Source organism: Arvicola amphibius, chromosome 1 (genome assembly GCF_903992535.2).
Source record: "Arvicola amphibius chromosome 1, mArvAmp1.2, whole genome shotgun sequence".
Taxonomy (NCBI): domain Eukaryota; kingdom Metazoa; phylum Chordata; class Mammalia; order Rodentia; family Cricetidae; genus Arvicola; species Arvicola amphibius.
Window position 1 is genome coordinate 120,836,046 of NC_052047.1, and position 12,259 is coordinate 120,848,304.

Genomic DNA, 12,259 nt, shown 5'->3' on the forward strand with positions numbered 1-12,259 from the left:
CTAAAGAAAGAAGCTTTAGCCATGTATGGTGACTCCCATCTGTAATTGCAGCACTCAGGAGACTGAGGCAGGAAGATGAAGTATTTAAGACCAGCCTGGGCTACATAAGGGAAACCCTGTCTCAAAAACCAAAAGCCAAATAATAGCAACAACAAAGCATCATGATAATAAATGGCATTTCTTATTTAAAAAATTATTTAAAAACTTACTTAAAAAATTCTCCTTGTATCATTTATTATGATATCCTATAGAGAGAACAAATGACATTAAAGATGTTTCTTAATTTTTCTGTCCCAATTATATCTTGTTTCTAAAGCCCCAAGATGTACTAAACACATACAGTTACTGGCATTAAAAACTTTAGGTGTCACCAGGTGGTGGTGGTGAATGTCTTTAAATCCAGTACTCGGGAGGCAGAGGCAGGCAGATCTCTGTGAGTTCGAGGCCAGCCTGGTCTACAAGAGCTAGTTCCAGGACAGGCTCCAAAGCTACAGAGAAATCCTGTCTCCAAACAAACAAAACGAAACAAACAAACATGTCTTCTAGCCATGCAAAAAGAGCATCTAGAGTTCAGCAGTCAGGTGTATATTTTTAAATGGCAATCTACTAGGATATCCCTAAAGGACTGAAGATTAGTGGTTGAACACCAGGGCTGCCAAAAGTCTTACATGACAGACTGGCCGGTGTCATTTATTGTCATGCATGTGGTGATGGCCATGGCCATCGGGGATGTGTGTTTGTGCTTGTAAGTGTTCTTTTGCCTTGGAATGTGTATGCACGTCAGAGGGACGCTTCCCTCCTTGGTTCTGCTCAGTTCCACGCTAGCTCCCTATGGGCTTTCCTCCTCTTGTGTGGTTTGTTTGTTTTGATTCCTAGCTGACCTGGCGCTCTATGTAGATCAGGCTGGAGCTCACAGAGATCCTCTGCCTCCTGGGTGCTAGGATTAAAAGTGTGCACCATGGCACCAGGCTTTTTTACATGGGTTGGTAGTCTTGATGGTAAGTGCTCGTTACCGGCTGAGCCACCTCCCTGGCCCCTTTAGGGCTTTTCAAACTTTTTTTTTATAGGATAGATTTATAGCCCTTATATAGATCAAATGCTTTATTTTTCAAGCAGCTTGCAAAGCTTGAATGCTCGCTCAGATTCCCAACCCCCTGGGGTTTTCTGCTGAGATTGGCAAGGGCTCCTCGTATCATGGTCCCTTTGCTCTTTAAGCATGGCAGAGCTCCACAGATTTGCATCTTTGGCCTAAGGAGCAGTGCTGGGTCAGAGTCTATAGTGAGCAGCAGGCTACTTGTCTCCTTTTATGACTTGCTTTTCGTGGTAATGTGTGTCAGTCAGTTAAGCCCTGTGCTTCTCTGTCCCAGGGTCTGGCAGAAGCAGCTTCAGGGAGAAGGTTTATTTTGACTCACAGTTGAGAGGATAGTGTCAGGGCTGTAAGGCGAGGTGGCTGAAAAGCCAGGTTCGGAGCAGTGGGGACTTTTGCTGTATCCTGTTACAGTTGGTGGATTCAGGAAGCAGAGTCCTGGCTGGGCTGGGCTACAGCCCTCAAAGGACCACCTCCTCCAGCTCCACCTGCCATCCCAGATGTCCCACAGCCTCCTAGAACAGCCCCAGCAGTGGGAGCCCATGAGGGACATTCATAGTCTTTTTTTCTTTTTTCTTTTCTTTTCTTTCTTTTTTTTTTTTTTTTTTTTTTTTTTTGGTTTTTCGAGACAGGGTTTCTCTAGCTTTGGAACCTGTCCTGGAACTAGCTCTTGTAGACTAGGCTGGCTTCGAACTCAGAGATCCGCCTGCCTCTGCCTCTGCCTCCTGAGTGCTGGGATTAAAGGAGTACGCCACCACTGCTTGACTAAGGGACATTCATATTCAAACTGAAGAGTAAGCCAGGCATTTCTGTATTTGTCTCTTGTGGAGCCTTTGAGGATTTGTCTGTGAACTTGTGGCAAAAGTTAAGCAGTGTTGTGCTCACTCTGAAGCTATGTTTACCTTTTCTTTGTAGGACTACATTAATTGTGCTGAGGTGTGGGTAGAGTACACCTGCAGGCATTTTACGGTATGTATGACTCTGGGGTTGTTTTCCTAGGGGTTTTGTGGTTTAATGGTTACCATAGCAACAGAGTCTGGCCGTTTAGGAATGTTGCAGTGGTACTTGAGATGACAACACTCTGTTGTCCACACAGGTCTGAAAGTCCTGGGCTCAAGTCTATTGGCCTGTGCCACTAAGCCCGGATCTTAAACGTCAGGGTGTAGGAAGTGTTAGCATGTGTTGTCAGCAAGTGTGCCACACATTGGCACATCAGTCTGGGCAGTGCTGCGTCAGACAAAACCTGACAGTAGCCCCTCGGGAACTAAAATGCTACAATGTTTTGTAAATTGCCGTAAGTGTCTAGTAGGCAGTGTTTTCTTTTTTCCATTTTCTTTAATGTTATTGCTCTTGTTTAGCATCTTCAAACATTCAGAGCCTGTGTGTGCTTCCCAACCACAAACAAACACAGACGCTTCTTCCCCCGGGTGCAGACAAAACCATAATTTGGGGGAATACTGAGCTAATCAAAACATAAAGACTTTAGATGCAAGTAGAAGTGGTCTCTTCTGACCTCCTTACCAGAGTAAACTTGTTTTAGAAACGCAATTTTTAAAACATTTTGACATGTGTATGTATATGCTCTGTATGCATATGTGTATCTTTCTGTTACCACATCATCATCATCTAGAGCTAGCTTTCTTTTTTTAGGGTTTATTTTTAGTGTGTGTGTGGGGGGATGCATGCATGCATGTTTGTATGTGCCTGTGGAGCCAGAGGCATTAGAGTCGGGTTCCTTCAGCTGTGATTACAGGCTTTGGTAAGCTACCCAATGTGGGTAATGGACTTCAGACTCTCTGGTCCTCTTGATAGAATAACAAGTGTTCTTAAGTGCTAAGCCATCTCTCTAGCCAGCCTTCTTATTTATTATTATTATTATTGGTGCGTGGGAGGGCTCTGTGTACGTGTTTCCATTCAGAGGCAGAGGAGGAAGCCTCTTGCCACTCTCAGCCTTTTGAGTTGATTTGTAGCCAACAATCCTCTGGTCACACTCACTCTACCCAGTCCTGGAGTTACAGGTACGCATAGCTACTCCTGGCTTTTTATGTGGGTGCTAGGGATCCAAACTCAGGTCCTCATGTTCGAGCATCCAGCCTTTTACAAGTTAGTGCAGGGTTATTGTTTGGACTTATGTCCACCCTGCCTCCTTGATTCATGTGCTTAAACCCATTCCCTGAGTTCAGTGTTAAGAAGTGGAGCCATAGACTTCACACTGGTGCCTACACTTCACACTGCTGGCTACACTTCACACTGCTGGCTGGCATTGCGAGTGTAGGTCACACCAGCTCTTGTTAACTGTCTTAAGGATGCCAGGGTAATTCAGGAAGATGTATCATGTCATGAGAGTGGAGTCCTGGTGGGTAGGATTAGTGCCCTTAAACGAAATCCCAGAGGAGTCTGTTAGCCCCTTCCATCATCAGAGGGCCTTGTGAGCAGGAACTGTCTGTGAAGAGCAGGCCCTGACTCTGTTGGTGCCCTGATCTGAGACTTCCTGGCCCTTAGGCCATGAGTTGGAAACTTCTGTCTTTTCACTTCCTGTCTTATGGTGTCCTTTTATAGCAGACAGTGCATGAGGAAGCACAGCTGGGTTCCTATAAGTCATGCTTTCTGAAATTCGAGTCTCAGAATTTTGCTGTCATGAAATACTATCGTGTAACTAATTACTGTTAGTTAGGGTTTCTATTGCTGTGAAGAGACACCATGACCATGGCAACTCTTAGAAAGGAAAACATTTAATCATGTGGCTTACAGTTCAGAGATTTAGTCCATTATGGTAGACATGGCAGCGTGCAGGCAGACAGGGTGCTGAGAGGAAGCTGAGAGTCCTATATCTTGCACAGGCAACAGGAAGTGAACTGACACACTGGGTGTGGCTTGAGCATATATGAGACTTCAAAGCCCGCCTCCACAGTGGCATACTTCCTCTAAGGCCACACCTACTCCAACAAAGCCACACCTCCTAAATAGTGTCACTCCCTATGATCTTCTGGGGGCCAATTACATTCAAACTACCACAAGTACCATCTCTGTGTGGGCTGAATGTGAAGCTATTCATTTGTTGGCTATGTAACAGGAGGCTGGCTTTGGGCTGTAGATGGCTGACCCTGGCATAGATGACTGATGTGAGCAGTTAGGGCAGATAGTCTGTAAAGGGTGAGTCTCTACCCTTCCCACAATGCTTCACTGCTCACTTTCCAGGTGCTGAGACAGGAACCTGGGCCGGGTAGGCAGAAGGTAGCCTAAAGGACATTATCTTTAGAACAATATTCAGTACTGACTAAACTGAGGATATGGACATGATTTCTTTCCTTGTATTTATTTTTTCAGAGTATTTGAAACTATTTCATGGAAGGTGTGTGGCCTTTTGCTTGTTTGTTTGGTTTTTGGTACTGGAATGAAGCCAGGGCCTCATACCTGCTGGGCAAGTGCTCACTGAACTATCCAAACAGGCCTGTATCATGCATGTGTCAGTGTTTCTCCCCAGGAAGATAGCCAATGGTCCCAGTCTAACAATAGAGTTGATTTATGTTCCCCATATAGAAACGAGAAGTGAACACTGTTTTAGCTGACGTCATCAAGCATATGACTCCGGATCGAGCATTTGAGGACTCCTACCCCCAGGTAACAGGGGCATGCTTCCCACTGTGGGGATCTTGTTCTGTTGAGTGACGTACTCATGTTGTATCAAAGGGTACACCCAGGAATCCTGTGTTTAATCTTGGCTCTGCCACATCCTAGCTTTGGACCTCACTTTTGTCCCCTGCAGAATGGAGATAATGTTAGTCCTGTCCTCAGAGTTGTTGTGAGGGTTTGGGTGTGACACAGAAATACTGAGATGTTGGGTGACAGATGGCAAATTCTGAACAGCATTGTTGTTGACCCCAGTATGTAAAACGCCTATGTTTCCTAGTAAATGAACTTAAACTGTTAAAAAAGTATTAATATTATTTTCAACATTTGCTAAACAAAACAGAATAATTTAATATAATTTAACATAAAAAATAAATAGAATCATTACTATTTACCAAGCACCCACTGCCTACCTCAGCTTCCAGTTTGAGCCTCGAAGGAAACTGAGAGAGCTGAGGAGTAGCTCCCCAAGTTAGGGCACTTGGTTTACAAGAATAATGACCTGAATTCAAATCCCCAGCACGTGTGTTAAAAGCCAGGCATAGCTGTGCATGTGTGTGTATGTGTGTGTGGGGGGGGTCTTTGGAGCTTGTTAGCCACCAGTCTAACTTCAGGTTCGGAGAGACCCAGGCTCAAAAGAGTAAGGTAGAAAATGAAAGAGCAGAACCTCATCGTCTTCCTGTGACCTCTGTGCATACACACAGGTGCATATAACACATACACTACACAGACCTACACATACACACAACATGCACTACACAGACCTACACATATATTACACTACCCATACTTAGACACATAAACATAACATACACTACAGACCGCACCCCTACATACCATGTATACTACACAGACTTACATACACACAGCACCACATACACTACCCAGACCTCCACACACATATACACATATACACTATACACATAGTGTATATACTACACATACACATACCATTTACACAATACACTACACAGAACGACACACATACACGTGACACACATATGCTGCACAGACCTGCACACATATGCCAAAGAAGGAAAAGAGAAAAGATGAAGTGTTTGGTCCCAGACTGGATCCACACAGGAGAGAACAAGGGTGCAAGGGCGATGCCAGAAGGGACCTGGTGAGGCCTTGTGAGCTCAGATCGTGCCTGACAAGTCAGTGTGAAATTGGCTGAATTTGGTAGTAGCAAAGTGAGGTGCCAGTGAGGAATGCTGTTTTTAGGAAATGCAAAATGCAGTGTTAAAGCACGAGGGATGTTGTTCTCGTGGTCTAAGGGAAAAGAAAGCTGGTCTTTCATAGAGAAAATGTCAGGTGTTGTTAGTGTTGGTTACTGCAATAAAACATCTGTGGTAATCAGTTTATACAGTCCTTGTTCTTTTTGTTTTGTTTGGCTCACAGTTTTGAAGGTTGCAAGCCTCATTAGTTGATCCTGTTGGGTACATTGCTAGCTATCCGGAGAAATATCTCCAATACCATATTTTCACTTTTGAACAAGCGAGTTTATTAATTTTAAGCCAAAGTAAAAGGATAAATACTGAGAGGTAGGTAAACATCTAGCAAAACGTTATCTAATTGGGCACTCAGAACATCCAGTGGAAATCGATTGGTGGGGAAGCTGGCTCCTTTAAGGCAGCTAGCTGGAGTTCCCCATGTGAGAAAGTTCCAGACAATTCCCTCAGGTGAGGCTTCCACGAAGCAACTGACAGAAAACATCATCCAGTCAAGTGCTCCTAGCATCCAGCAGAAAACCACTGGGGAAGTTGAGGTAACATTCCTGGTCCAGCTTTCTGTCCAGGGGTAAGCCTCCACGGATGGACTTTTCTTTATGTTGTGTGATAAACAGTAATAACTGTTCTCAGGGACACAGCTTTTAGGCTGCTTTACTGTTCTCTTCTTTCCTTGCCATGGAGTTAGGGGCAGCCATCCCTAAAGAAGGGGCCTTGGAGGACACTTTGAGACAGGCATGCTTATATCTGAAATGTTTCCAGAGTCAACCTCTCAGTGCGCTCAAGAGGCACGTGACAATTTACCAAGATAATATACTAGTAACACATACTAGCCAGGGAGCAAGAAGGAGACCAGGAATGGTCGTGTCCCATAAATCCTCTATGTGGGCACACCCCAATCACCGAAGGACTTCCCACAGGGCCCCCACCTTTCTAACATTCCACTCTCTCCCAGTTGTACCATCCAGGAAACCAAGATTTCCCAGCACCACATAGAACAGGCAGGGTGGCGCACACCTGTACTCTCAGCACTGGGGAGGTAGAGGCAAAAGGACTAGAAATTCCTAGTTACTCTTGGCAACATACTATACTCAAGGCACATATACTACCTTTTATTTTGAAAGGTAAGTCACAGCATTGCAGAACAGGCTCTTTCCTGAGCGCATGGGCAGTCCTACCTAATCCTCATGGATACTGCCCTGCAGAAGAGTCCCCAGGACTCTAAAGGAGGAGGTAGAGGAGAAAGAGCCCCGACTGAGGCAGGATCTAACCAGATCTGTTTTTCCTTCCTTGAGCAATCCAGGCTCACTCTACAGTGGCTGTGGTGGGGAGCTATGAAGGAGGGCTGCCTTTTTAAAACATACAGGTTTTACTCAACAAGATGTGTTCTCTCGTTCCGCTCTACAGCTTCAGTCAATAATTAAGAAAGTCATAGCCCACTTCCACGATTTCTCCGTGCTCTTTTCAGTGGTAAGTAGCGTTTCTCTGTGACCTTTGGAGACAGTGTCCTCTGTTGCTGTCATGGTTTCATGTCACCCAGGCCAGGAGTACTCAGTTCCTTGTGTAAAGCACTTAGGTCCTGTCACCTTAACAAGAAATTGTTTGATACGACTTAAGTACCATTTGGAAATACGGTACTGAGTGAATTGCAGACTGAGTGAAGATTGTTGTTTCTAATTTCTTCCTCATCGGAGGGGTGCGCACCCCACATGCTGCTGACTAAGAACCCCTTGTCCAGATGCTTCATACATGGTGTTTTGTTCTTGGATTTAGGGTTATTCACATATATATAGAATGAGATTCTCTGAGCTGGGACCCAAGTCTAAATAGAATTTTCTTACATTTTATATGAATCTTTGCACAAAGACAGGGTTTCACGTAATATCTTAATAGTTCTGTACAAGGGAATGAAGAGGCAGCTTAGGGATATGGCTCTTGCCTGACATGTTCCGTGCCCACACCATTAAACAGCACAACAAGCACGAGCAGAATATCATGGTATAAAATTTTCAACTTGGGGCATCGTATTGACACTAAAAAGTTCAGAATTAGGAACATCTTAGGTTTCAGATTTTAGATTAAGGGTGTTTAGTCTGTAATCATTAAAAAAAAAAGAATTCCAAGCCAGGTCCTTCAGGGGATCCCCAAACATTCCTTCTGCTTATTTGAACCTCCCCCCCACCACCGAATGACCCACATATTATTTCCAGTTATTTGTGTCAAGAGCTTTCTTTATCCTTAGGAAAAGTTTCTACCATTTCTGGACATGTTCCAAAAAGAGAGTGTGCGGGTGGAGGTTTGCAAGTGCATCATGGAAGCCTTTATCAAGTGAGTACAAGATGGCATGACGGGCAGCCATGACTCCTAGCAGTTTGAGAAGTGTGTCTGTGGTAATGCACATAACATAACATAACATAAATCTTTAAAATTTTATATGTTTGTATGTGCTTATGTGTGTGCCTGAGTGTATGTTATATGTACCATGGGTATGCAGGAGCCCATGGGGGTCACCAGAGGGGCATCAGCTCCTCTGGAACTGGGAATTGAACATGTAAGTGCTTTTAGCTGCTGAGACATCTTTCTGGCACCATGATAATTTTTAAAATATAAGACATCATGATAAAAGTTAGTAATTAATGCTTAAGAAAGCCAAATGGGGTCTGGAGAGACTGTCTTAGTGGTTGAAGCCACCAAGCTTGATGATCTGAGTTCAGTCTCCAGAACCCACGTGATGGAAGGACCAACTCCATGTGCATGCTGTGGAGCATACCCTGCCCCTCCTCCAAAATAAGTAAATGTTAAAAAAAAAAAAGACCAAATTCAAAGCAAACTGCCAGATTGACAGGATACTGGCCACCAGTTCCATGCCTTCAACATGGTTTTGGAAGGAGTCTTTCTTTGCATTAAGATTGGTGTTTGTTTTGGTATTTTTGCATCAGTGAGGGTCCTACATAACCATGGCTACCCTGGTGCTTGCTGTGTAGCCCAGGGTAGCCTTGAACTTGCGATAACATTCTGTCTCCGCCTCCTGAGTACTGGAATTGCAGCTGGGTGCCATCAGATTCGTTTTGAAGGAGATGCATGGAGCTTGCAGAGAAGCATTTACAGAGTGAAAGTAGGCGTGTGCAGAGGAGCTGGTGCCAAGAAAGCCGTCTCCAGTGCTGGGTTTACGGCAGACGGCTTCATGGCTTATTTTAGTCCCTGTCGTTTTCTTAAGTCTAGATTCTTAAACTGCCTACCAGTGGTGCTCCCTGTAATGATGTACAGGCAAGCATGAATTTTTCTATAGGTACTAGGGATGTGAGCTCCAGTCTTCATGCTTATGCAGCAAGCACTCTTACCTGCCAAGCCATCTTCCCAGCGCTTTAATTTAGTCTTTTTGTGTGTTTGTTTTAGATTCTAAGATACTAAGTCTTCAAGATAGAACATTATCTCTCCACACAGAGATACACAAAATGCCTGTCAAATAGTGGAGAACGTTACATGCGACTACCCTTAGACATACTTGTTAAGAGCCTATCACATATGCATACACATGTGGGCATGTGACTACAGTTCCAGCTATTCAGGAGGCTGAGGCAGGAGGATTGCTGAGGCTATATTTTAAAATGAAAATTGCTCTAAATACTAAGTACATGAATACGGTTGAGTATCAAACAATACACAGAATATTTCAGAGTAATATCAAATTTTGTGTATTGTTCTCTTTTTTAAAAGGTTTTTAATTGAGTTCATTTCTCTGTGTGTGTGAGTGTGTGTGTGTGTTCATGCATGTGCATGCATGTGTGTACATGTGTGTGTGTGCCTGTGTTGCAGTGCAGGTGTGAAGGTCAGAGGAAACAAATAAGTTTTCTCCTTCTACCATGTGGGCTGTCAGGCTTAGTGGCGAGAGTACCCTTGCCCACTGAGCCATCTTGCTGGCTCTCATCTCATCTTTCTAGAAGATTAATTCCTGACTGGTGAGATTGCTCGCGGGGTAAGGCACTCTGCGCAAGCCTGACAACCCGAGTTCAATCCCCGGAACCCATGTAAAGTGGACAGAGAACTGACTGGAGAATTGTCCTCTGACCTCCACACACTTCTCATGGCGTGCCTGCACCCACCCACACAAGTACATACGATAATGATAAATACATTTTTATTTTCTAAAGATTAATATTGACTGCTTTATCTTTAGTATATATGGAGCAGACATATCTACTTTACATGAAGATTTGTTTGGGTGTTGGTCCTGTCATGTTTTGCTTGGCACTTAACTTCCGTGCAGGTTGTAGGCAGTGGCGGGTGTTAAATGTAGTAAAAAGACAGGCTTTCCTCCTGCCAGGCACAGGCAGCGGCTCACGGTGATTTTGCAACTAGGAGCAGTCAAATGTGTGAGAGAGCACCTTGTGACTTACGGGGAGCTGAGAGGAAAGCCAGCGCAGTGCATTTCAGTGCTCACTGCCTGTGTGCCGTATCGAACAGAGCATTTGGGGTTCTCATACAGCTCCCGAAATCCAAACCCGCTCTTTCATGGCCATGGACAGAGGTTTACCATTGTCTCTTCATGTCTCCTAGGCACCATCAGGAGCCAACCAAGGACCCCGTCATCCTGAATGCTCTATTGCACATTTGCAAGACCATGCATGACTCTGTGAAGTAAGACACCTTTAAAGCTGAAATGCAGCGTGACTGGGGTGCATTAGGGAGCAATGTCTGTAAGCTGCTGCTGCAAGCGGCTTGATCTGGTCTAGATTCCCAAAACCATGGTCTGAAGAGAGAGCAAAGTGAATATAAGGATGCTTATTGCTCTTGCGGATGGCTTGTGTTTGATTCCCAGGACCTATACATATTGGCTCACAATTGCCTATAACTCCATTTCCAGGGGATCTGACATCCTCTTACCTCTGCAGGCTCCTGCGTGCTCAAGATGCACATGAACTCATGCAGACTCACACACATGCGCATTTAAAAAGAACAAACGAGTGAAATGAAAAGATACCTGCTTAAGAGGCTGCAGAGAAGGTTCGGCTGATAATGTGCCTCTTGGGCAAACAAGAGGACCTGAGTTTGAATCCCTGGCACCCATGTAAAAGCCATATGCTGCTGGGCACATCTGTAACCTCAATGGTGGGAACACAGAGACAGGCTGAGCCCCAGCCAGTCCATCTATCAGAATTGATAAGCTTCAGATTCAGTGAGACACTGACTCAAAATAGGTGACGAACAATTAACAAAGACACTTGATATCAATCTCTAGATTCCACATACATCACACACACACACACACACACTCCATACTCCTATTGAAAAGAACACTCCAGTCTAACAGAGCAAGGAGCACAGGCTAGCCACCAAAAGAAAAGTGAGATAGCAAATGTTTGTACAGAAAGGATCTGTGTTGGGGAGAAAGGGCTGTTTTTGTGCCTGTGAGCTCAAGGCTGTCTCCTAGAGCTGTCTGAGAGCAGTGATGGTATAGTGGCAGCTCACTCAGCCCCTAGCATAGCCCCTTAGTTTATCTCCTCCTTATCTTGTTATTTGATTGCAAAAGACATAGCTTCCATTTCCTGCAGTGGCTTTCTGTGGCCAGAATGTTGAAAACATAGGTCTAGCCTCAGCCCTTACCCTTTCCCTCAGGGGCTGCTTCCATCTCACAAGTTGTTTGCGGCTATTTTAACCTCCAAGGAATTTTTGTGCAGCAGCTTGGTTCACTGAGAAGTGTCTTAAGAACTGAGAATGTTGCTTTGGCGTCTCATCATCCACGGGACATGTTTCTTCTTTTTAATTTTAGAGCCTTTATAACTGTGCCTTCAGGCTCATGAGTAGTTAGGAAAATCCAAATGTTATCACTATTACTACACTTCTGTCAGGTGAAGTGGCAGACACCAGTTATCCCAGCACTTGGAAGACAGAGGCAGGAGGATCACAAGTTCAAGACCAGACTGCATAGTGGGGTCTTAACAACAGTAGTTATACATTTTCATAATAAAAGCACTCAATAGACTGTAATTGAGCAAAAATAGAAATAAAGATATACAGATATTTATATCTTACAAGGTTTGTCTCAGGAGACCTGCAGCGGGGTGTGATAGCCCTTAGGTACATCACTGAAGGATCCAGTGTCCTCCTGGTGCTGCCTGTCCTCCCTGAGCTGTGCCGCTCTCGTGTTCCTGCTGGAAGGTGGCTTGTGTCCACACAGGCCATGTCCACAGCCCAGCTTTCTCTGAGGGACAGCACTGGGAACAGTCACACTTGGCCTGCCTTCACAGTGTCACACCTAGCCGTGAAGGAGACTAGGAAACGTCTCAAAGAACTGAGGGGCACTCAGCGTGGT

General features: G+C 44.6%; 1 protein-coding gene across 1 annotated transcript in view; it reads left to right on the forward strand.

Moving 5' to 3' along the window:
• Positions 1-12,259, forward strand: part of Vps35l (VPS35 endosomal protein sorting factor like) — a 108,408-nt gene that overhangs the window by 51,310 nt on the left and 44,839 nt on the right. The window contains exons 18-22 of the mRNA XM_038346946.2: positions 2,003-2,056; positions 4,628-4,708; positions 7,354-7,416; positions 8,189-8,274; positions 10,504-10,584. Coding sequence (XP_038202874.1) covers positions 2,003-2,056; positions 4,628-4,708; positions 7,354-7,416; positions 8,189-8,274; positions 10,504-10,584 — 365 coding nt within the window. The remainder of the gene's footprint in view (positions 1-2,002; positions 2,057-4,627; positions 4,709-7,353; positions 7,417-8,188; positions 8,275-10,503; positions 10,585-12,259) is intronic.